Genomic DNA, 25,508 nt, shown 5'->3' on the forward strand with positions numbered 1-25,508 from the left:
ACAAGATCATCTGCCAGGTTCCACTAGATGTTACTAATTACTTCTCAATTCATTTAAGCTGTTTTGAATAGGCAGGTATTGGACCGACATTTTCTTCATTAAGTTTTATAATTTCATAACAAAATTAAATAACCCCATTTCTGAGATTCATAATTTAATTAATAAAAAGGTGTAAAGCTTTTTAGCTGAGACATGGAGATTTCTTTGCAGAAGAGCAAAAAAAAGCTTTTTCCATTGCAAGGCTGTCTTGCATAAGAAACGTTTTTCTTTAAGGAAAATCTTTGCTTTTATTTAAAAATAATAAATTCTACAAACTGAGTATGATAGATTTTTTTAAAGACTATATAACATCAATTTCTACATTTTTTTTAAATTCAAGATCAGAAACCAAGTTTTAAAGACACCTTCCAAAGCTATAGTAATTTAAGAATTCCATACTGTGACTAGATCGCATTGTTGCATAAAGATATTTTCACTACTGAAAGCATAATTTTTCAAACTGTACAAGAAAAAAAATCTCCCATTTGCATTTTACTCAGAATTTTCACTGGAAGAAAATTCTACCAATAACCTTGATATTTAACAGAAAACTTTAGAAAATAATTAATATTTGACTTTCAAAACCTTCAGATATAGTGCGATTCAGCGTACAGAACAGGACAAAAATCCCTACCAGACCAGATGAAATTAGCATTATTCCATGAAATCTGTTCCTGAATGTGCATTTCCTCGTAATTCAAAGCCTTGTATCCAGAAATTTAAATAACTGAGTATTTCCAAGCCTGACTTAAAAAAAAATAAAAATAATTATATGTAAAACCAAAATTTCCTATATGTGCTCTGAAAAGTAATTCAAAATAGTACCATGGAGATTCACACATGCCTAAATAGCTTTCACATTATATATGTTTAGTTTAGAAGTGATAAAGAATTTGACCTGCCTGTCTCCAATCTGGGATTCTAACCCCAAAGGTACTTCCTTTGCCAGAAAAATAAACTCTCACTTTTAGAAGAGGGCTTTTGCAATGACACACAATCCTCTTGATGGGATACAGATGAAAACATGTATTTTCTTTCTGCGCTACATATATATACAAGAATGTGAAACAATTTTAAATAAGCCAGTATCTCTCAGAAAGTAATAGCTTCTTCAGATAATGATTTAAATCTCTGTGCTCAACATATCTAGAGAATAAACACAAAAATGGGACATATTTGCAACAGCCTTTGAGAGCAGATATACACTGAAATGGTAAGCAAGAATGAGCTACAATATGAATAAATGTGAGCCAGTGTTTTCTTTAACATCTCTAAATGGAAAATATTTAATTACAGTAAAATCGCACAACATACCACAGTATGCTATTACTGACTGATGGATAAACTTGAGTGATTAACCATTTTGCTTGTCCCATCCACACTGCAGTGTCCCATCACCCCCCGCAATCTACTCAGCAGTCTCTGCACAGAACAAGACTTCTGGATGGTTATCAGTTTGATCTTACCTATTATCAATGTGGGAGGGGAAAACAAGCAACAGAGTTTGATATCCTGTTCTATGATTTCTGCAAAAATCACTCTTTTTTATGTAAGTATAACAAAAGACTGACTGGACCATGCTACACAACTACTTCATAAAAACCTCCACCTTTAAACAGAAAAAGGGCAAGGTTAATACATACAGCCTGATGTTCGAAGACTAGAGTAAGTGATTTACGCAGAAGTGGTTTATGGTTTGCTCTGACTTTTTCTATAAAAGTTATGGTTTGACATAGCTGATTTAGATAACCACAGCTCCTAGGAAACAACGACAAAATACAGTACCACGTTACTGATTAACAAAAATTGCCTAATTGGGATTACTTAGAAACTGGGGGCTAAGGTGGAAATAAAAATATAATTAAGAACTTTAAAGGATCATTTGCAACATTAAAAAAAAAAATCTTGTTTCTGAATTTTTGTAACCTACTGCTGCTAAAATGATTTTGTACTACAACTGAAAAATTACATGAAGGTTATTTTAACCGTATTACGCATAAAGGATTTACTTCTACACAGACAAATTGTACACCTACAGATAACTTTTTTCTCTTAAAATTAGAAGGTAATGGTAAATTCAGAAAAAGCATTAAGAGGAGTAAAGTCTTTTAAAAGCACTGTGTTTTGACCAACTGACTTTCTTACTGGCAGTACCACTTTAAACCATGGTGGAATTTTAAAAGCTGTTCCAATATATCAAAATCAAACTGAGAATATCTTAACAAATTTCTCAAGTTTCTATGACTAATAGTGTATCACAGAGTTGATAGTTATAGGCTAAATACAATCCTGACCTTTTGCGCTTACGACTACGAGACCTGCAGTCTGTGCGCTGAGCCAACATAAAATCTACGCTTACAGCAGCGCTCTGCACGCCAAAAATCCTTCAAGGCAGGATTTCAACTCGTTTTTCCATCTCTTCAAAACATAGGAAAGGGATCCCTACTCCTCCCTAGGAAGGTAACGTCTGTCATAGTCACTCCCTCCGTCACCAAAGTCAATTTTTTTTTGGAGCAGAGACCGTACAGTGCTAGAAAGCCACTGCTAATAAAGCATTTTCAGCCCTTTGATAAATGTTACATTTCCAGAACATAAAGCTTCCTCTTTACCAGCTTGGAAAATCTCTGACCTCTTCCAGACAAACAAATGCTCAATTTCCATTCCCACCACCTTAAACCAAGTCAGCGAGCTGAACTGAGCAAAAACCTTTCCAAGGTACCAAATCTGCTGTGATTTTCTATGGCATTTCTTGCAAACAGGAAAAAGCAATGGATATTTCTTCTTTGTAATTTATATACAAGGTTTAGCTGTTGAGGAAGAAGCAGCCTATTCTTACAGAAAAAGCTTAAAACTAAAGAAAGTTTGGTAGAGTAGAAACTAGGGATCTGTCAGATTAGGACATGACAGGGCATCAGCAGGACTAGAAAGGTTTTGTGTGGGAGGAAGCCTGCAAGAAAAGTTGCTGAGCAGTAGGGGAGGAAAAAAGAGGGGCTGTGGAAGAAAGGCATGAAAATACCATCCTTTCAGGACTCTTTCCCTTCCTCCGTCCACTCTCCCAGCCCTTATTTCACTGGTGAGCCCATTTTCCATATACTCTTTGAAAAAGATGCAGAGAAAGAGGCAAAGAGGCTGTGTAAAACCGAGCATCACAGCCGTTCCCCTGGACTCGGGTAGGAATATTTAATGAAAAATGTAATTAGCTTTCTGCTGCTCCTCAGTTTCCAAAAGCCACTGTCATTAATTTTGTTTCACAGGACAAGCCGTAGAAATCAGGACAGCAAAGCACATTAATCACCAGCAACTCCGCAGCAAGCAAGGACAGCTTGAGTTGATAAATGAGCCTGGACTGAGGGACTATGACGAACGAATGCTCCTTGCAAGCAGCCAAACTGGAGATCATCAGGCAACTGTGAAATGAGACATGTGTATCATGTAAACCTCTCCTCCTCCTCCCCTACGAGGGGATGTTTTGACACTGAACTGTGGAATTCCCCAGAGACACGATAAATGAAAACCAAAACCAGCTACCAGCCAAGCCATGCCAGGCATGATAAAAACCAGATGAGGAAGTCACTGTGTACAACACCACCACAAACAAACATGGCACAACCATCAAAATGACAACTGGTTGGAAACCACTCTTCTTCCCAGTGTTTCTCGGCTCCTGTTCCAACCTTGCCTGAACGCATACAGACAGGGCAGAAAGTGCCATGCCAGATCAGATCAACGAGCTCAGCGATCTGTGTCCTACCAATGGCAACCTATGGACAGCTGCTCTGTGGATGATGAGACAGACACAAGATACTAAACCCACTTTTAAATTTTCTCCTCCCTTCCAGAAGCAAGTTACTACCATGTATTTACGCCTCTTTTGCTATTCTTCTCTCCATCCCATGTTTCTGGGCTTAACCAAAGGGTATGAGAGCCTGAATAAGTGCCTACAAAACCTACTCTACAGGACAACTGCCAGAGGACTGAAACCTCCTACCCCAGCCCTAATCTCCCTTGAAGACTTCTTGGATGTGAGTTGAAGTGAGAAACCCTACACAGCTGGATCTCAGGATGCACAGGGAGCTTTCGTTCCCCATGTAGTCCTCAAATCCTGCCTCTGCGCAGCAAGGCTGCACCTGTCCCAGCACAGTACCCCTGGCGCCTTCAATTAATGCTGAGAAAATCCTGAGCTAAGTGCCTACTTAAATTTGATGGGTTTGCCATTCAAATGATGGTCTGTCAGCCTAATAAAAGCACAGTTAGTAAACAACATTATTGCACGAACACTGGCAGAATTACGAGCAACTGCAAGCTGCCATTAATTTGACCTTAGCCACTATGCCCACGCAACCAGTGATGCTAGTGCTGTGGTTTTATTTCAGATCAATGCAAACAACGACAAATAAACATTCCCATCGCTTCTCCAAAGAAATCTCCAAATCAAAACTACCCAGTGCTGCTAGAGAAATTTACAATTGAGCAGATGTAAACTACTTCATAGCCCTGAGGAAAATGGAACTCATTCACCAAAGCGTAGCTTGAGCTAAACTAATCCAAGTTGCGTATCTAGTTCTTGCAGAGCTTCGAGTAGCAATCAATCTTCCTGCGCTCACCAACAAGTGATTTGTTAATCTGAAGTTTTCATAGCGTACTAAAGAACATTTGGATTAACCAGCTATCGTCATAACAGCCTGATGAGCTTCTTAAAGTCTCTCAGTTACTTACTGGGTATGACAGAGTATACAGTGCAGTGGAACAAACAGGACAGTATGGATTACATCATGTTCTGCCATCTGGAAAACATTATAAGATAATCACTAATACTGTGAAGCCTCCTGAATCCGTTCTTCATTTATAACGTAACCATCTGAGCTCCAGAAAGAGTATCTGAAGGGTGATTTGTAAAATACACTACTGAAATCCTAAGTAGGATATTGTTTTTAATAAAAACCATATCTAAGTACAAATTTGAATTTCAGCTTATATCCTTAACCAATTATATATCAATGCAAATGTACACTGATAAGTTGTCTTGCTAAATCCATCCCTGCAGTGGATTAGTTAGCCCAGGGAAACCATACTGGGATAGAGCAAGGTGATTTGAAGATAACCCAGTGACTGCTGAGCAGCTTGTGTCAGGTATGCAGTGAGATTCAAAAGTGTGATGGTATTTGACAGCAACACCGAAATTTAAGGTCACTGCCCCAAACAGCTCAGCGAGTGGGTGGGACAGGCTGGCAGCGGACAGAGCCACTGCAGTCATGGGGGCTTATAGGTTATTGCTGTGCTGTATGTTATTGCTGTGCTATATGTTATTCCTGTGCTAGCAGAGGCAGAAAAAACTGCTCATGGTCAGCTGCTGAAAAGAAACACTGCCTGAAGAATGCACCGGAGAGCAACTCAGCAGCTAAACACTGGGTTTTGTATAGTCGCAGTTGCCTTTAGTATCACCCACTTTTCCCATCAGGAATGCCCAGCATCCTATGTTATTTCTGGCCCATGATGCGTGTGCGGCAGGGCTCGCTCTCACTTCCAAGAGAAGCCAGACATGCTCCTTGCCAGCAAGGGACTAGCACCACTTCTGACATGCGAAGCAAAGTTTATACAACAGCACTTAGATCCATTTCTGTGAAACTTGCTCCATGGCTGAAAGCCAACAAGGGTCAACAACACACAGCAGTTTAGTTTCACAGTGGATCCCCTTCACAGATCGCCCTGGGCTGATACATCCCACCATGCTCCTTGAGATATTTTTTTCCAGAAAGACAAAGCCAAGCCCTTCACAGGGCAACCTGCGGAATGCTCAGCAAATAAAACCTCTGGACTGGCTTTCCCAGGCAGCCATTCCCATTTTACTCTCAAGACTTCAGCATCCCTAAGGAGATATGCAACAGGGTTATTATCCACAGCTCAAGAAAACATACACATTTGTACACATGCACTCCCTATACAAAGCCATGCTCATATGACATTCTCAACTCTTCCACAATCCCCAACCCTCCAAACAGTCAGGTCAGGCTAACCTCGTCACAAATTTATTACAAATGTGGCAAAACCTATTGAAGGTTTTACCGATTTTTATCTGATCTTAAAGAAGCTGCTGTAAAAGTTAGGTCACTCCATGGGCCGCGTGATAACCTGGAATCTCAACTGACAGAAAAGCCAGGAGCTGGGGGGGAAGATGTGGAACAGTTCAAGTCTGTCTGTTTTTAAAATCACACCCTGAGAATATAAAGATAGTTTCCATCATGTCAATGCTTTCACCCAGACTGCCCCAGCAATGTAGTAAGAAACCAACTGACCTTTTGGACAATACAGTTTATCATATACATCATTGTCCTAACACCATTTTTACCCAATTCCCTGTTTAAAGGAGCACAGGTCTTTTTGGAGGACACAACAGCTGTGTGGGGGACCACGATGGAGTATTTATATGCTGGGAAAGGTTAGCAATATTAATAGCTAAAATTGTGAATGATTTCTAAAATAGGAATTCCTTAAATAAATAAAACTCTATATAAGTGCACAAACACACACACACACCCCAAAAAACCATGCGCACATAAAAATGTTGACACTATTACATACATCTGTATTACTAATGTTGACATAGGTGTTTTCTATTCCACCTGCATGACATGCTACACAAAGTTATCTCCTCTTGTTTTGTTATGAGATCACGACAGGAATCTTTGTATTACTTTTATATGTCTTAGTGAACACCCCTTCATGACCTGGCTCTTTAGTTTTATAACACACTTAAATAAATATATTTCATGTACCGTTCTTGGAAATAAAACCAAGGATGCTTCAAATTCTTCAAATAAAGTGCTATTAAAACTATTTCAAGCCACAATATGAAAAGAGCCAAAAATTTTTATAGTCTAGTTCTAAAACGGTACGTTTAGCTCAGCTAATCAATCTGTTCATGTAAACTCTGCAGCATTCAAATGTATAAATGCTCAACCTCCTAAAAAATGGATAGAGTTTCTAGTTCTCCAATTATTTAATCCAATCTACTGAAAAGGACAGTAGAGAATTTAAAATGTCTGCTTTAAAATAAGACAAAGCCAGTAACATATTTTTAAACAGGCGTAGCAATTACAACACAGTCCTTAAGCCACCTTGAGAAGAGCACTTTTAAGATAATCTAGAAGCACAATTAGCAATTCTACTAGATTTGCTTCGTACCCATAAAATTCTTCTTTCCCTTTCAGTATTCTTCAATCAATTTTAAAGTTAACTGCTGTGCTGATCTCCAGCTGATATTGAACAGATGAGCACTAGTAAATCAAAAGCTGTCCAAATCTCCTACTGTGGATTAACATATACATAATGGCTGCTTGCCCATGACTGGAAATCCTTCTGATAGCTTAATGCTGTCAGGTGCTCCATTTCCAACAGCCAAAACATAATGTAAGATTCCAGAGGACAAATTCTTCTGGCTCCATTTCAAGCACAGAAATATGTGAACACCGTTAAAACCCACTGCGTTTGTCAAGATGCTTGTGTCAAACGTGTTTCACTAATATGCAATAACTATGTCCATTTACAAAGACAAACATACAAAACCCAATCAGTGTTGAAAGCTAAAGAGCAGCAGTAGATGCAGAGAGCAGCAGCAGTTCTGCTGGTATGGTTAGTGCAGCATTTCTAATATTGGACTATAGTCTTCAGTTGCAGAAAAGAAAATCTATTAATATAATTAGCCTTATAAAAAACCCCACTGTCTCAGTGAACATCATGTTCATATTTGAGTCTTAAAATGCAACTCTTCATTTCTGAAAGAATAAGGGGTCCGTGTCTTTTTCCTTACAAGATGTAAAATGCCCACATCAACCTCTGTGCTGACAAATTTTCAGTTTGAAGTCAAAAATGGGCAACAGGACAGGGCAGCGTGAACAGAGGGGCAGTGGCCAGCTGAGGCAGGAGGATTTACAGAAGAGATGGTTTGCCAAGGGTTTTCTGGAGAGGGCAGGCAGGGGCTGGAAGCTTGGAACAAATTAATGGGCAAACTGTTCCAAGCACCAAGATTGGCATGGGAAGATGTGTCCAAAAGACTGTGGCTCCAGGTTTGTGTTACTTAACATCACTGTCTAGCTATCTAACTAGACTGCCACTAAACCCCGTGAATAGCAACATGTTTCTCACCAGCAATACAAACACGCTGTCACCTAACACCCAAACCTATGAAGTCTCTGGTATTTCTGGTAAGCAGGAGAGGGAGTCAGATCAACAGCACGTGGGATTTGCCTGGGGAGACGTAACCACACTTAGTGCGGTCCCCAGGTACCAGCCACCCTAAAGCCAGTTTGCAGCAGACCGTTTACTTATTTAGTTGTCAAAGGCAGGACTCCATACAGACTCCCATACGCGTGCTCCAGGAACATGTGGATGCTGAAGGCAACGCCTTTCAAAACTTACCACTTCATCCAGCTTCAGGTACCTGACAACACACAAACGACCCAGCAGAGCGGAGCCTGATCACTGCTTGGCCAGACACTGGAAACTGCGGGGAAAGCTCTCCCAAGATCTCTGACACCACAGCTGCTCCCACTGACAAAAGCAAAGGAACCAGGAAAAGACTGAGACAGAAAACGCACGTATCTCCATTTTGTACTATGTTTAGGATGGACAGCCAGTCCCAGAAGACGATGCAAAGAAACACTGTGTTCTCTCAGGAGTGTCCTTTTCGCTGTGAAAGGGGTCAGCTGGGAAGCAGTCCCACCGCCTGTGCTTCAAATGGCTGACAGTCAAAGAAATTGAAGGACAGATGTCACAGGGGACAGAGATGGGCAGATGCCCTTTTCCCTTCGTACCTCTGGGTGCAACGCCGGGTGCGCAGCGCGGTGCTAAGGGCAGGTGCATTACCCGCTGCGCTGGGAGATGATGGTTTGGAGGAGGAAAGCACACCCTCTGCAGGCTGAAACTCGGAGACTGGAAAACATTTCTCTGCTCAAGCAGAGAGGGCTCAATTTAATTACAAAGGTGGTTGACGGGGAGTTTTCATAGATCCACTGAAATGCAGGAAGGAAAATTTAGTATCTCCAAATCAGCAGAGAAAAGGGACAAATCTATGGTTTATAAACAGTTCTACTGCACCTCCTGTGCTAGGGCCACAACACCCCTTCCACCCAAATGAAAGAAAAGGCTTATAAACAAAATAAAATAGGAACAAGTTTGCACAGAACATAAGATCTGAAGAAATGAAAGTGTAACAAAACATTTCAGTTATTATGTAACTTTCTGTTATTAAGGTCAAACGAAATTCATTGAATCCATTTTACTGTTTGGTGTTTGGGTTTTTTTAAGTGGACTTCCTCATCATATTTTCCAGAAGAAAAACATGGACCAGATATGCAAAACCATCATCTACTTGCTAATTTTTTAGCAGATCAAAATAGATTTTAAATACTTAGCACGAGGGTTCCATCACTGTATGTAACCACAGAACTACAAATTAAGCATAAAACTAATTAAACAAATATCAAGTAGCTAAAGTGTGTCCACAGAAAAGATTAATATAATTATAGCTCAGCAATTTGAGATGAGAATATTTTGAATAAGTAGGTAATTAAGTTAAGAGAAGCCTAAAGAAAGATTTCACACTCACATGCATATGCTGAAGCAGTTTAAAAATAGAGGGCAAGAACTGCCTGACTTCACCTTTTAATTTTAGCTGGGTGATGAGCTGGTCCCAAAGACAGAAAGGCACAGCAGGATTTTTTCTCAGCAAAGTGCCCTTCGTATTTTTATGCAAAGGAAATGCAGTATGTTCTATTAATATCCCGCTGTAGCCCTAGATAAGTCTAGGCACCCTTTCAATCAGGAAAAAGTTCTGGTTTGTTTCTGCAAATCACTTGTACTCTCAAAAACACATACGCAAGCTGGAGAACCTCACGACTGCCCCATCCACTTCCCAGGTGAATAACATCCACATAGCGAAAGACGCTTACTTACTTTTCCCATCAGTTCCCTCTTGCAATTACTAAAGTTGTAGTAAGTATGCTTCTTTCTGCTCACGAGGAAGGAAAATCAAATGACTTGAGTTTGAAACGAGATAAGTTTAACTTCAGTCTCATTTTAACTAATAGCTGGAAAAGAAAACTATACCAGCTAGACCAAGACTACATTGCAGAAAGGGGAGGAAGGAAAAGTTTCTTGACTTAATGCCGGCATAACGCCTAGGCTCTCCCAAAGAAGTTGGGGAGAACTACATAGGCTTTTCCCCACATAAAGAAAGATTAATTTTTCTTCTGGGCCTGGCTCCCCCACACGCTTCAGCTTCCTGCATATCTCTGACTTTTCCAACCCAAGCAGAAGCTTGCCCACAGCAGGTCCCAACCCATTCAACACTGCTTCGCTCTGGCAAATTCGCACAGCGGGGCAGGGCTGAAGCACTTCCTGGTCAATAGCATCCCATGGAGAACTCTCCTGTCCTTCAGGAAATGGTGGAAATGCAGGATAACCAGCATGCAGATTGCTCTCCAACATATTCTTCCCAAAGTGTCAGCTATCCAGGTGAAGATCAGATTCTCCCCAAAATCCTCAGCGGTCTCAAAAGCACCTTTTTAACTATGACTAATTTTGCTTGCTAGACGGTAACGGTTAAAACCTAGGCAGGAGTCTGAGTTAACCCTGCAGCGAAAACAAGCCTGCTAAACTCTCCTCTCATCCTCCGCAGTTGCGTTCCCTTCCTTGTATTTTAGAGCAACAACCAGCAATAAGGCTCTAGATTCATCCACCCCCTCTTATGTTTAGCCTTTAATTATAGTCATTTAGGCTCTGCCTGGCTCCACCTGTAAGCCTCTTACGTGTGTAAAAAACTGGTCATTGATTCACTCCAGCTACTTCTGTGAATAAGCACTTGCAAATTTTATTTGCCAGGGAGATGCAATGTGAGTTAACGGAAGCTTGCATTAAGATCCTGCCGGTCAGCAATTACTAGGCAGGGGTGCTCTGCCATTCTTATCTAATGAACTGTTTGCCCAAAAGCGTAGGAGTTCCATACTGTCCTCTTTGTGACCTGCTTCCCATCCATTCAGTTCTTGAGGAAATGAAGCAGAGCACAACACTTACGCAGGTGAACAGAGGAAGATGTATGTAGTTTGCTTACACCCATATAACTGGTATCTTTTCTTTTTAATCTGAACACTGTTTTGCATTTTCAATTACTGTATTTTTTTCCCACTATCCTATTCCAATACCAACTCATGCTAGAAGTTCCATATTGTTCTGGAAACTTTTTTCCATTATAATATACAGATGAAAGGTGTTGTCTTTCCTTGCTGCTGAAGCATGCTCTGAATTTCATTTGCACACATGTAATTAGCTCATTTACTCTTATCACTCCTAGCATTTCTAGTTTAAGTGTCAGGCTTAAAACTGGCCCAGGCATCAACAGCACTCTATTCCCACCACAGGAATGACATCTTCCACTTGACTTCTTCCATCAAATGAATTTAAAGCACTTGAAACTAAGGACTAAATTGTTGACTGATTCCATTTCTTTTACTGAAAATCCCTTTATTTTAATCAGAGATGCCTCCTTGCAAGAAGGTTGGCAGCTGATATTTTTACTTTCTCCTGCTTAAGTTCAACACAAAGTTTGTAGGGCGAGATCATCACTCACTGTATCACTATTTATAGTTACTTGCTCTATCCTTATCCTAACAAGACCCTAATCAACAAAGTTTCTTGTCCTCCTAAATTAAAATTTAACATGAAGGAATTTTTGTTTGAAAGAGCTTTTAATATGAATGAACTTTCTGCTTTTCTTGCTCTAAAAAATAAATATATATATATAATTGTAAATAAGATCAAAAGACCACCACCAATTCTTCTTCCTTTCCTTTTCATAAATAGTTTAGATGATGCTTCTCTATCACCCTCCTGTGTAAAGAAACGATTAATGGGTTACAGGTATGAGAGGCTGGTTTTACGCAGCAGAGGATAAAGGTATACAATTTATCTTTCCCTCTTCTAGAAACGGAAAAAAAAATCCCTTTGTAAGAGCTTACCATGTAGACACACCCTTCTAAACAGTCCCCTTGCCCCTTCAACAAAGTAAGACACCAGACTCCACCAAATGGCAAGTACATCCTTGGCAAAGCCGTTCAGATTTCAGAAGGAAACATATTCATTAATTGCTCAAACAAGCAGCCAAGCCTGAGTTTGCTTCCAGAGACCTTCCAGCAGGATCCAAAGCCCGGCGAACAATAGGAACCTCTCCTCTGGCTTTATTCGGCTGCCCACTGGGGCCCTAGTATATAAGAAGCATTCTCCAGGGTTATCAAAGATGCAAAATACAGTCACTATAGCACTGATTTTACTGCATAATTATACAGCAATGAGACTAAAGGGGATGTGGTCTCAAAGCAAGGCTTCCAGCTGGATCCAGAACATCGTTACCATCGAACCCTGGCACCCAGAAGAAACGCCTGCTGCTCTCACCACTCTCAACCCATGCAGTTCTGTTCTGACAGCAGCAGTCACTCCCAAATTCTGGTCACTCTGCCAGCTTCGCTACAGATAGATAAGTACAATTACCTCAGGGAATTTAAATTAAGAGTCTCACAGAGTGATATACAACTCTGCCATGTTTAAGCCTGAAGAAGCATTTTTTCTGCCTCCCTTGATGAATCTGTTATTTCTTAAGAGCAGGGGCTGGAGGTGGGGGGTGAGAAATGATGTACTCCAAGTCTCCTTGAATTACTGGAACGCTGAACCCCAGATCTGGGACGCATTTGTCACAAGTCACACACTCAGCCAGTCTCTGCCTTGACCACTGGGAGTCAACCTGCAAGCCCTTCTCCCACGCCGTGCTCCTTGTACAAACTGCCAACTTGGAAGGAAAAGTAGACACAGGGCTGCTTTGCTTCCAGTGAGGTCCCCCTGGCATCCAGCTAAGAGGTGAGAAACCTAAATATAACAAACTTAAAACTACAATTATTGTAGGGGAGCTTGCCAGAGCCGCTCTGAAGCTCCTAATGGTCTGTCGGGGATTTATGGATCAGCTGTGAAAATTTACTCACAGCTAAAACTTGCCAATCAAGTCTTCGGCTTTGGAACACTGCTACCAACTTTCATATAATACAGCTTGAAATTATAGAAGCGCCAAAGCAAAACAGTAGGTTTTAATGCATCAAAGAAGGACACACAAAAGAAAAATCTATCATATTAAACAGATCAATAAGAAATGGGGGGAGGGGTCTCTTTTCTGTGTGCTTGTATCTTTGTGTAAAAGTCTTATATTCTACAGAGCAGGAGGAGACTACAAACACAGCAATGCCAAGGACTGCCAAAATTCACAGTAAGAGACAGTATGTTGTACAGAAAAGGTTACAAATGGTTGTCTGGCAGTTTAGAGCAGATTCCTCCTGTAAATTATGCCAGCAATCCATAAAGTAATCTTAGTTGCTAATAGTTTATGTCCTTGCCATATGGATTCAGATAAAATGGGATCTTCATAAAATTTATAAAAGCTCCTTTGAGTATAGGGGAAATAACACAAAATTCTATGTTACTTTCATGTTATTCCTGTAGCAAATGTAACAACAACAAAACAAAACAAAACAACAACAGCAAAACAAACCCAAAACCAAAAAAACCAAACCCTGAGAACTTACATGGAAAACAAAGCAAGTAGCCAACTTAGACAAGAGATGTAAGACCGTGCCTTTTTTCTCCCAAATGCTCAGCACAAATTGAAGACAGCAGTGATGGACACCTGTCAGTGCAGCACTGCACAGAGGAGTTGATGGGCTCTTTGTAAATCCCTCTCCATGCCCGACTCTACAAACCCCTGTAGCTAGTGAGGATTTCACACCCCAGAGTACTGGTTTTAAAACACGTCAGACCATTAATACGCTATTCAGAAGCACAAAGAGGCATGGATCCACACTTCCTCCCTGCACAGCTCCATGCTCTCTTTTAAAAGAGAAGTTTCAGTGCTGGAACACAAGGTACCTTCCTATTATTTTCTTTGGCTTCTACTCTACCAGATCGCTCCTATCAGCAATCACTGTTCTTAACATTTCTGTGCAGGATGCCTAGTGACCTGGCCAAAAAATAAAGCCACCAAACCCAAGCAGTCAATAGTCATGAAACCTTGCAGACTTAGATGAAAGGATACGATCCTCTAAAGCCTTGAACACATAAATAATCTTCACGTGTATGAATACAGTTTTGCAAGATCAGTCTTAAAGTATATACACTCCATCCAAAGAGGATTTTAAGTCTTTTTTACCCCTGACAAGCAAACTGGCTTGGCCACCTAACATATTTATGTAATATATGAGACATGTTACTTCATTCTGCATAGATATACTTTAGCCATCTAAACAAAATGGCTAAATTCCTTCAAGCCCTGATAAATTTCCATTTTACTGCTTTTTTTTTGGGGGGGGGGAGGGGAAGGAAATTCAATCCTTTAATACTTTGCAACACAGAAAACCTACAAAACCTAGGTTGAACAGTAATGATTCGTTGTCTTTAGAAGTCTGATCTACCAAAGATCCACTGATAAGTGATTAACTTAAATTTTGCTGCCAGATTTGAAGTAGTTAGTTAGCACTTTTTAATTCACCAGAAGCTGGAAAAGGGAAGGTACATTCAAATAATATCCAAACCAGTGCAGAAAATACAAGAGTTGACTTTGATTCAAGTACAGCAGAACTTTTGCTCTTTTGTTTACACCACCTATGAACCTGTTTGCCCATGCTGCCAACAGAGGGATCTAAAAACACCATCCCTATCAACCACTATTCTTCTGTATTACTTACAAACATGTTCATTTCTAGACACATCAATGACCCTTTCCTAAGCGCAATGCACATCAGAGTAACCTGAGGCAAATGTCTTGAGCCACCTCAAAAAGAGTCAACAGAAAGATGCCAGCAAAAGGGTAAGCACTGCCTGAACCGTGAGGAGAAGGTGTTGCTACAGGATAGAATAGTGACCTTGAATGAAGCAGTAAATAAAGAAGAGAGCCCAATGTTTGGTTGTCAGCTGGCGGGACAGTGGAAAGCTGTAGGTGACCTTACAAGAATGTGCCATGAGTGGGGCACAAATGGATGGCGCAGAGCACATGGATAGCAGCGGTGTAAATGTTAAGATGTGTTAATGGAAGAGTTTGGAAGATAAGAGGAGCCTAGGGCTGAAAAAAAATCTCACCTTAGTTTGTTAATATTTCTCTCTATGGTTTCAGGAGACAAAGAGTCATTTTTCCTCCAAATCCCATCCTCAGTTTGAATTACGCATAATCCTTGACAAAGAATGTTATGGGAGGGAGCAGAGGAAATCCCTGACAATCTCTGGAGTAGCATCCAGACTGCAAACCACACACATACATAGCGATGCCCAGGTCTGCAGAAAGTGGAGCAAACTTCTCTGCACCAGAAATTAATCTGCCCTCACTCTAGTTCCAGGTGAGTTCTAGTTCCATGAAGAAGGGTGAAAAAGACTATTCAAGCATTATACGGCATTTTGTTCTCAATAAGTATTTTGCAATTTTCTTTTACAGCTTTTTTAAAAAATGAGGCCAGAAAGAGTACAATAAAAGTTGGTCAGTGTAATGACCTGTTGTGTCATCAAACTAATAAAATTGCTCAGCACATCTTCCCCCAAGAGGAGAACATGTTAATCAGCAGAGACAGAACTAGTATTTCTTACTGCAGAAACAGACTGTGGTCAATTTACTGCTGCTTTTCAATTATACAATATGCAAAAGACCACAGAAGAGTATTTATTGTCTCAGTAAAGGAACCGCCAGCCATCAAGCCACTTGTTGCAGGGGTACTTACAGTCTATTTCTTAAAACAAAGATTCAAATGTAAGTAAAAAAGCAAAAGCAACTCCCACACATTTCCAAAGAAGTGGCCCTAGCTCACAGACACCATCACTCACGCCTCCTCCCCTTCAGGAAAAAAGCCACGACACGTAAAACTGTAGCTTTTGACATTATCAAATTCAAGACATTTTACATTGCCTGAATTCTAATACACTGCAGCCTACTGTACAGAACACTGCAAGTTCTATGGCAAGTTAAGGAAAGCTCAGACTAGATAACATCAGATGCTTTTGGTATCTCAAAAGCCAGTAAGCCAGGGAAGGGACCAGGTGATCAGAAATCAGCCAGGGAGTTTGCTTATAACCTGCCCACAATACCATTTTCTCTGTCCTTCCTGGCCAGCAGAAGACATTACTCGAGGGAACAGGAGTTAAACACTTCCTTATCCTGTCCCTGTCTTCTCCTAGTAAGAAAAATATCCAGAAGTGATGAAGCAGAATATTCTCCCATCCCTCTTAAAGCAGTCACCATCATTAACATTTCATGTAACACAGGCTTTGAAGTTAAAACCATGCAGGAGATGGACTACACTTCACAACCAGTATAGCTCAGATTCATATCATCCCCAGAGTCAGGCAGGGCTCGTGGCATCTTTGGAGCATTCTGCAAAGGCTGGTGAGCCACCTGCATATCCTTAAACAACAGAGGTGATGGAGGACAAATCTGAACAGCATCATTTAGTGCACATGCACACGTGCACACACACCACAAATGCAGTAAGCCTGCAACAAAATAATTGTCTGTGCAGACATAAATACTGATCCTTTAAGAAAACAAGCCTTTGCCCCCTTCCTGCAACAGAATACCCAATGCTTTTATTTGGCATTTTTTCTAAATTGGCAAGAGACATTTGTAAAACAGGCTAGGCTGGAGTTGTCAGAACAAGACAGATATTAAACCTTTCTAAAACCCAAAGGGGCAGGTTTTCTGGTTTCACTCAGCGTGTCAAGCAACAGCTTCACTGTGACCAGTCATTAGCGTGACAAAAAGAAAGCAGCTGGACATAGAGGGGCAGAGGCTAAAAGAGCGATTACATCCTTAAGTCAACTATAAAATGTTACAAAGGATGAAGAGGGGGGAAAATGGGGTGAGTATATTGAGGAGAATAAGGTCAGTCTGATAAAGTGTCTAGCCGCAAATCAGATCAAAGAAGTTCGTTTAAACAATAAAAAAAAATCAAGACAGCTTACTCTTCAGAAAAAGCAGATTCTGTTTGAAGGGGTGTTTTAAAGTGACTAAAATTATTATTTCATGCAAACAGTCCATTTTTACTCTCCTAAATAAATTTCTGAAGTCCTCTATGAAGTACAAATATATCTCTGAAGATCTAGTTCCTCTCATTTTGACAGCCCCCAGAAAGGATCAGAACTAAAAGGTATTGAGTTTTTTACCCATCTTCATTTTCTCTTCCTCCAGGGGGGGTCAGAAGATTCTAGCATCATCACTACAGCTTAGCAGTAGCTCAGCAGGTGTCACACCTAGCTACTCAGCAGCATGCAGCTTTGAAGGGTCAAGGGCTGAATTAAGAGGAAAAACAAAAGAACACATTTCCCAGTCTTCCCATTGATGGGAACACTAGTATTAAATTTCCAATAAAAAAGCAACATCCAGGGAACTTCGTTTCAGTAAAGAGGACTCCATTGCCATGTGTTGTGGTCCAAAACCCACTTATTACATTGCTTCTTATAAAGTACATCTTATTTTACATCTTATCTAACTTTTTACTAAAGTTGATATCACTGCTGTTAACTCTCTCTCCACTAAAATATGTGAAAGAATTTTGACATTTCCAGGCAACTAAGAATTGATTGATAACTGATAACTCAAGCCAGATTACATGAGATGTTCGTATGCAAGGCATTCCTTCTAAATTCTTTTTTCTGACCCCTTTCCAGTCTGTACCTCTGTGCTCCCTCTTCAAGCCTCAAATTCAACTTTTTTTGTGTTTTTCTGCCAATAAGCTGTCAGGTTTTAAATGACAGTTTAAAAAACAAAACAAAACAAAAAAAACCCAAACCAACGCAAAAGAGTTCAAGACAAAGAAACCCACACTTTCAGGCATTTTTCTTTAAAACAGAAAGCATTGATATGATTAATGTATCTTTAAGCTCTGGGTCTCACCTGATATACAGCAGGCGTCACTGGTTTACATTTAAAAAAAGAAAAAAAGTGTTTCAAGTGAGAAATATTAAGAAAAGGAAATGTTAAGAGAAAGAGAACTTCTAATTACCTGACTTGAAGGTAATTATCATCGCTGATGCTATTTTTTGTAAGCAACTAAAACTTAAAACTGAAGCACCCCCTACAGTATTGCTGTCCCTGCCCTCCCATGCGCACACACATTTGGTACACACAGTTTAATGTGATTTTAACATCAGGTGAGGTCTAAGAAAAGCCTCAATAACTACACAGCAAGGAGCCAGACAACTCCAAGAAAACTGAGGTTCCCTCGATGTTAGTTTCATAAGATACAGAAACGATGAATGGCAAACCAAGGAGGAGTTTCATAACACGGGTTTAGTTCCCACATTTTCTGGCAAGTCCCACACCGTGCAGGCTGATTTTCCAGCTCCTGCCCCTTATTTTGGTAAAGCTTCTCAGCTCAGACAGCTACAGCACTTTCTGTTTTGTTTTCATCTCCATTCAGGGCTGTTAAAGTTATTACAACACAAACTCCATGAGTTTCCAGAGCTCTGTTGGCCAGGGAAGCAACACAGATTTTGGAGATGTACTTTAAAAGGCAAATAAATATGAAAAGCCTGGATCAGTAACAGTAAGAAGAGAAACAGTAAAACCAGTGTTTCTCCTAATATCCCCTTGTTAAGTATCAGTTTAGCCTTTGCCATATATGCCAAACTATTTGCCGTGACTAATGTATATAATGGGAGTACATTTCATATTTTATCCCTCCTGAGAGACCCTGACTTGGGGGGGGGGGGGGGGGGGGGGGGCGGAAAGAAAGAAAAATGGAAAAGAAAATCCCACACTTTACATGAAATAAATGCACAAGGAAGCAAATCAAAAAGCATGTTTAACATAAGGGGTTTAAGTTTAAAAAAAAATAAAGTTGGAGGTTATTTTCCCCCACAAGTTTCCTCCTCGCTGCTATAGGAAATAAAGGACTCAAAGTATTCAGCACCAGCCTGCTTACTCCTGTCTGCCCCCAGAACCGGCACAAACTGATGACAACTCGGGCGCAGATGTTGGAAATTCCATCTTCCTTCCAGAAGAGCTCAAAATCTCCAGGGCACAACCCCTTATGAAAAAAAATATTTACTTTGGTTTTCCCCCCATTGTTTTAAGACGTCTTTATTCAATCTGTAAAACAAAAGTACACGCCTGTATCAACACAGGGAGTTAAAAACTGCTCCATTTCCAGTGGACAGATATTACCCATGACAAACCATTAGAACTGGAAGCACGCAACCAACCATCAAAACATACAAAGAGATTGCATTTCAATACAATTAAGTCTCCTACAATTATGGAGTTTACTTGCGGCATGTTTTAAGCGAGGACTATCAGAGAAAGCACTCTCTGTGCAACATCTTGATAGTTAGCCCACAGTCACCACTCGGCCCCTTCTCTCAGTTATTTCCAGCAAGTTGCTCCAGCAGACTGCCATGAATCACACACCTGGGATTATTAATAGGAGTCTGGGCGCTCTCATGCTGCTTGGGCACTCCAGCCGTGGAACAGCAGGTGCGAAAAGTTCTCACACACACAGAGCTGTCATCTACAAATTACATTTTGCAACATAGTTGCAAATTATAAACAAAATCTCCAAATCATAAATAAACATTTTCTCCTAAGAGCAGAAGGGGGGAGGGGGGCGCGGGTGAGCAAATAAACCAGTAGTTCCAAAAACACATTAAAACCTTTCTGTGCAGAACAGATACTTGAGGTCTCTTCAGAGATTTCCCACACCTGTTTCACCCGCTGGTACTACAGACCCTACCCTGCATTCCCACTCCTTCCACACAACCGCAGTACAAACCAGTTACGAACACTAACCAGCACCATTACAACCGTCCTTCTTCTTCTCAGTCTTCTGCTTTATTTCATTAGCAAGCACATGTTTTTGCAAGTCATCCTCTCTAGTCTGTAAATTCAGGTTTCCCTTCTCCACCAACTTTCCATTCTCAGCTCTACAACTGAAGGACGTTGAATGCAATAACGCTTTTACTTTTGGAAAATACAAAGTATTTTCCCGTCAAACATCACAACAACCTGCATAGATAGAAAGCTTTAACTGCTCAGTAAATCTTACGATTGGACCTTTATTATCAACTGAAACGACGTCACTCGGAGGAAAATACAACATGTAGAAAGCATATTTCAATTTATATCTTACTGTATTTGGGTACTATCAGCAGGGAATTTCAAACTAGGGATTCAGTTATATTTTAATATTAAAATTACATTACAAATGTTAGAAGAGAGGCATTTAAAGAACATGGTACCTGCTACCTGCTTTGCATGAGTTAGCCAATGTAGCTGCTACCAAAAACATTTCAGATCTCCGGTTTTGCTAAATTTTAATCCTTGTTCAATACTCAGTATTCACAGTGAAAGTTTACCAGCTGCTCACGTAGGAAGCAATGTTTTTAAATTATATTGGTCTTCACCTAACATCTGCAAAAATTTCTGCCAAAAGTACTAAGGGGGAGAGAGAAGGAATCCGTAGAACTTTTAAAGTTTAAGTGGTATAATGAAAAATAGCGGTGTTAAAACAGAGAGATCCAGTTCAATACCACACAATATTCTGCCCTACATGGCTCTCAATTAGCATTCTGCGACTGCACATTTGCTATTGCAGCTCACAAAGCAAAAAGATGGCAATTGTTAAAAACAAAACGGAACCCACAAAAAAACAAAACCAAAAAAAACCAGCAAAGAAAATTAAAATGCTTGGGAAAAGAACTCAGTGTTTTCTTTCCTAGTAATGAAACTGCAACATCATTTTGTAGAAGACTCACTGCTTTCCTTTCCATCCTATTTTGCCAGTCATGATACCTGTTCTAGCATATTAGAAATCAATTCAGAAGAGCCACTTAAGATATTCCCTAACATCTCCCTTCCTAACAATCACCAAATACCCAATTCAGCTTACAAAGCACCAAGTTATTAGCAGTAAAGCAAAACATAATTTGCCTGCATTTCCAATTAAATGACGCATGGAGATATACTAACCATCAGGTAAACACAGAGGCACACACCAAATTATGCCACACGGTTACAAAACTGTACGATCGAGTTGCAGGACCTTAGATGGAGATGTTCCACATTTGCCATTCTGTGTCACATTACCATGACAAAAAAACAGTCAGAACATGGCACCCCTCTCAAATCTTTCCCTTAAAGATAGGCTCAAAAGGAAACCATGTCAAGATTTCCTACTTATAATTCGCTAGCAGGCATGACTGGCAAAACCATGATGCCTTTGTACATAGTATGCGCCGCATGAGAAATACAACCATGAAGCAGTCTCGGCAGCTTTGCCGATCTGACTGGCAATACACATCCACATGAAATCTTGATAAATGTGAAAAAATACGGGCCATCCTTAGAGACTAGTTTAAAATTTAAGACTGATCTTGAGTAGGTATAAATTACCTTCTGGTTGCAAAATCATTCATATGTAGCACTGCAGCTGCCCAGCGGACTTAGGAAGTGACCATTAATGTTTCAGTTTCAATGCAAACTCCCAAGTCTATATTTCCAATTAGGAATAAAAACGTGGATAACAGAAACCATTAAAGTTTTCACAACGAAGTCACAAAACATGATTTAAAAGCAAACAGACAAAAGGAAAACCAAGCATCGAGAAATGTACGGGCCATGCTCTGCAGCAACTTTAAAAGTCCGCTTTCATACAGACTTGTAAAAGACAGCATGGTTCCCAACTTAAAACAACGTTCACGCTCAGTTTGCTGTAATGTTCAAGCATACATGCACACATGTATTTATATACATGCACATCTGTGTTTTGCAAGCATAATGGAGAGAGCTGACAGCGTCTCCTCCGTTAGTTACGCGGTTGGGTTTTGTTGACAAAGCGGTAAAGGATGCCCAAGCCAGCGCCCTTGCTGCGGGGCTCGTGGCCGGGCAGCAGCGCCAGCCCAGCGGCAGGGCCACCGCTCCCGGTGCTGTGTCACACCGGCGCCCTGCCTGGCGGCCAGCGCGGCCTCGGCCCGGCTGCTGGCCTGGGACAGAATGTCAAAAGCGTTCCCCAACCTACGCCGCTGCGCTGCGCCTGGCCTCCTGCTCGCCAAGCTCTGGCAGCAAACCTTAAAGTAATAGAAGGCAATTACAATGGCCCCGCAACCGGGCGTTCGCCAGGAGATTTACGGCTCTGTTAAAAGCCCCCATCTCTTTGAACATGTTTCAAATTGGGAAAAATAAGATAGGGTGCATCTTGAACCAGCACGGATCCACTTGTGTCCCTGACGCTCCCCGCGCGAGCTATGGAGCGCTCGGTTTGCCTTCCAGCTTCCCAGAAAAGTTATGGTGGGCACCACTACATCTGTGCAGCAAATGCACTTTTCCCCTCTTCCCGCACGGAAAGGAACAGCAAAACGCCGCCCGCCCCGCTGCCCTCCTCCAGGAGCCCTCCACCTTTCCCGCACAGGTCACTTTTCCCGTGAGAGCTCGGCGGCGATGCGGCGGCCCGCAGGCCGGGGGACGGCGGGGCACGGCGGGCACCCCCGAAGGGCGAAGGAAACTTTCCCGAGCGAGCGGCGCGGCCCCGGCCCCGGCGAGATGCGGTGCCAGGCCAGCCCTGGGGAAAGCGGCACGGGCGGCCCTGCGGGCAGAACGCCCGCGCCGGGGAGCGGGGCCGGGGCCGGTCCTCGGGGAGAGATAGGTGCCCCGCATCAGCGGGGCGAGGCTCAGCCCGCCGGGCACCGTCCGCCAAGGGGCCGGGGCGCCCCGCCGCCCGCCCGGCTGTCAGTCTGCCCGCGGGGGAGGGAAGGGGGGCACCGCCGCCGGGGAGGGAGAGACACCCGCGCCCGCCCGCCCTCCCGGCCCGGCCCGGCGGAACGAGGGCGGCTCTTACTTGTGGAGGAGCTGGGGCAGGCTGGGCGGCGGCGGCATCCCTCGGCCGGAGCCGCGGCTGGCGGCCCCGCTGCGGGCATCGCTCTCCGGCGGGTCAGCGCCGCGGGGGACCGGGGCCTGGCTCATGGCAGCGGCGGGGACCATGCGGGGAGGCCCCGGCGGCGGGAGGCGCGGCTGGCCGCGCAGCCCTCCGCAGCGGCGGCAGGGCGGGAGGGCGGGGGCAGAGGACCGGCCCTGGAGGCAACCGCGCTCCCCCCGCCGCCCCCCCCCCCCGCCGGGCTGCGGCCGGGCTGGCGGCGGCGGGCCGGGCAGCGTCCTGCGGCTGAGCCCGCCCTGCGGGAGGGCTGCCGCTACCGGCCGGGGGCGGCCGGCGCCGCACGGGAGCCTCGGCGGGGCCGGAGGGGCGGGCGGCACCCCCAGCCCCCCCCGCCGCGGGCCGCGCCTCTGCCGCCGGCCCCACCTGGGCGCCGGGCCCGCTGCCTCCCGCCGCCGGCACCTGCCCGGCGGAACGGACCCCCGCCCGGGGGGGGGAGGGCCGGGGGAGACCCCCGGGGGGCGGCCGGCACAAGCGGCTCGGTGCCGGGGGCGGCCCGGGGCGCACCTGGCCGTACCCGGGGCTCGGCCTGGGGGCAGCAGGGGAGGCACAGGCGGCACCGGCCAGCTGGCTTGGGCCGTGGCTGACAAGCACCGACCCCTTCTCCTTCCCAAGGGCAGGGGGCAAAGCGTGCGCACCACGTTAATCCCCCGCCGGTGACACCTCTGCAGAAATGTTATTAGTCATTTATCAGACATAGGCTCTGTCAGCCGATAGGAACGGGGAAGGAGAGCGTGCCCCTGCCCTGGCCGACAATACAAATCCCCTCGAGTAACAGAGCGACCCCAGTCTGGGCCCAACCAAAGAACCTGCTTTTAATAAAGGGTTGCCAGTCTTGGGCTCCCCCTTCCAAAGACCTGCCTTGGTGGGGTCAAGACCTACCCAGCAAGGCTTTGCCCGTGGGACTAAGGGTTGGAATCGCCCCACGATGACACCATGTGACAAAAAGGTTTTACCTGCACAGGTTTTGGGAGGACATTTCAGAGGACTGGTGGAACAGAATTCGCACTGCTCGTGGCAAACAAGCAACACCAAAAACGTTCCTTCCAGGTCTTCTTGCTTCCTTTCTAACACGCTTTGTTAGAGAGGGCTGAGTCAAAGACCATTTCGATACTCACTCCTGCACTGCCTCTGTATGCCATGCATCCTCTACCCAGCACACACACATACGCACACACATGCATGCACGCACCAAGGAAAGCAGAAACATCCCGGCTTCTTTGAAAAATTAATCCTAATTCAGGGGAAAGATTAATATTGGATGAGGGTCAGGTTCCCCTCCCCTCTGCACCTGGCATAGTCATTTACAAGTTATGTAGCCTTGTAAATGGGTACAAAATACTACCACCAGTGACTGGAAAATTTTAAGTTACTTGCATTTATCACGTACTTTGCACTTTGCAGATGGGGAGCACTAACCAGGTGCAAGGGCAGCAGAGAATCTGGCCACATGTTGGTTGCACAGCTACTTAGTAGTAACGCAACACCAAACCCACTTTCTAAAAACAAATGGCAGTCAGTACTCGTTTAGACACATCAACTTACACACACTGTTTTCTGAGAAAGACAAACAACAGAGGTTCACATCCTTTCCACCAAGGAAGAAAATTTTGCAATATTGTTTTCTGGTTCAGCGAAGGCCAAGGGGTGGTCAGCGCTGTTTCGCTAACAGATGGGTGATATTCCAGCAAAGGAAAGGTAGGATCTGGCAGACAGGTGAGGCAATCCATGGAAACAAAAAGTTTAGTATGCGGTGCTATCTTTGCCTGAGGTTTAAAGTGAGTCTCAGGTGCCGACTGATCATCTACAGAAAAAAGTGGCTTTGTGTGAATTTCCTTCTTATCACAGGGGCGGAGAAAGCCCTTGAGAGACCAAGCGACAGACACTTTCTGCTGCCTGTAATTATTTGAGGAAGTGAAAGATGGTGACTCATGGCTCAGAGGGCAGCAAGAACACAGCTATGACACTAATGCACGGCCCTGGATTAGAAGGTGGATAGTCACAAGAACGTGTTACTTCACACAGACAGTTGTATTACATCAGTTGTAAAAATGGATCAAGTGTGTTGTACTAGGCACTACTATTTCTGCATTTAATACATACAGTGTACAACTTGGCATTCAGACTCAGCAGGGGGTCTTAAAATTCTGCAAAGATTTTCTCCATTCACTTTCTTTAAAGCCCCAGTCCTTATCCTCATGTCTGCTTTTTGTCGAGATTTTTTTTTCCTCTCTTTCTGTCATACCATGGTGTTTGGCTTGGCATGATCAGGTGTGGCTGGAGCTCTGCCCCCTCGTCCCCAGCCGGTCCCTGCCTTACCAGAACACATTAGCACAAGGCTCACTATGATGACCAGGTTATTTCACTGGTTGTCCCACGTGGAAATAAATGGGTGGGTATATTACTGCTTGAGAACAAGCACAGACTGACTACAGGTTCATGGACTCTCTTATTCAAGAAATCAACATAAACAGTTCT

General features: G+C 43.1%; 1 protein-coding gene across 2 annotated transcripts in view; it reads right to left on the reverse strand.

Annotated features, from left to right (window-relative positions):
• Nucleotides 1-23,170, reverse strand: part of RBM20 (RNA binding motif protein 20) — a 103,021-nt gene extending 79,851 nt beyond the window's left edge. For both annotated transcript variants that reach the window (XM_055719743.1, XM_055719742.1), the window contains exon 1: nucleotides 22,938-23,170. In XM_055719743.1, coding sequence (XP_055575718.1) covers nucleotides 22,938-23,080 — 143 coding nt within the window. In that variant the 5' untranslated portion in view covers nucleotides 23,081-23,170. The remainder of the gene's footprint in view (nucleotides 1-22,937) is intronic.
• Nucleotides 23,171-25,508: the final 2,338 nt, after the last annotated feature.

Source organism: Falco cherrug, chromosome 9 (assembly GCF_023634085.1).
Source record: "Falco cherrug isolate bFalChe1 chromosome 9, bFalChe1.pri, whole genome shotgun sequence".
NCBI lineage: Eukaryota > Metazoa > Chordata > Aves > Falconiformes > Falconidae > Falco > Falco cherrug.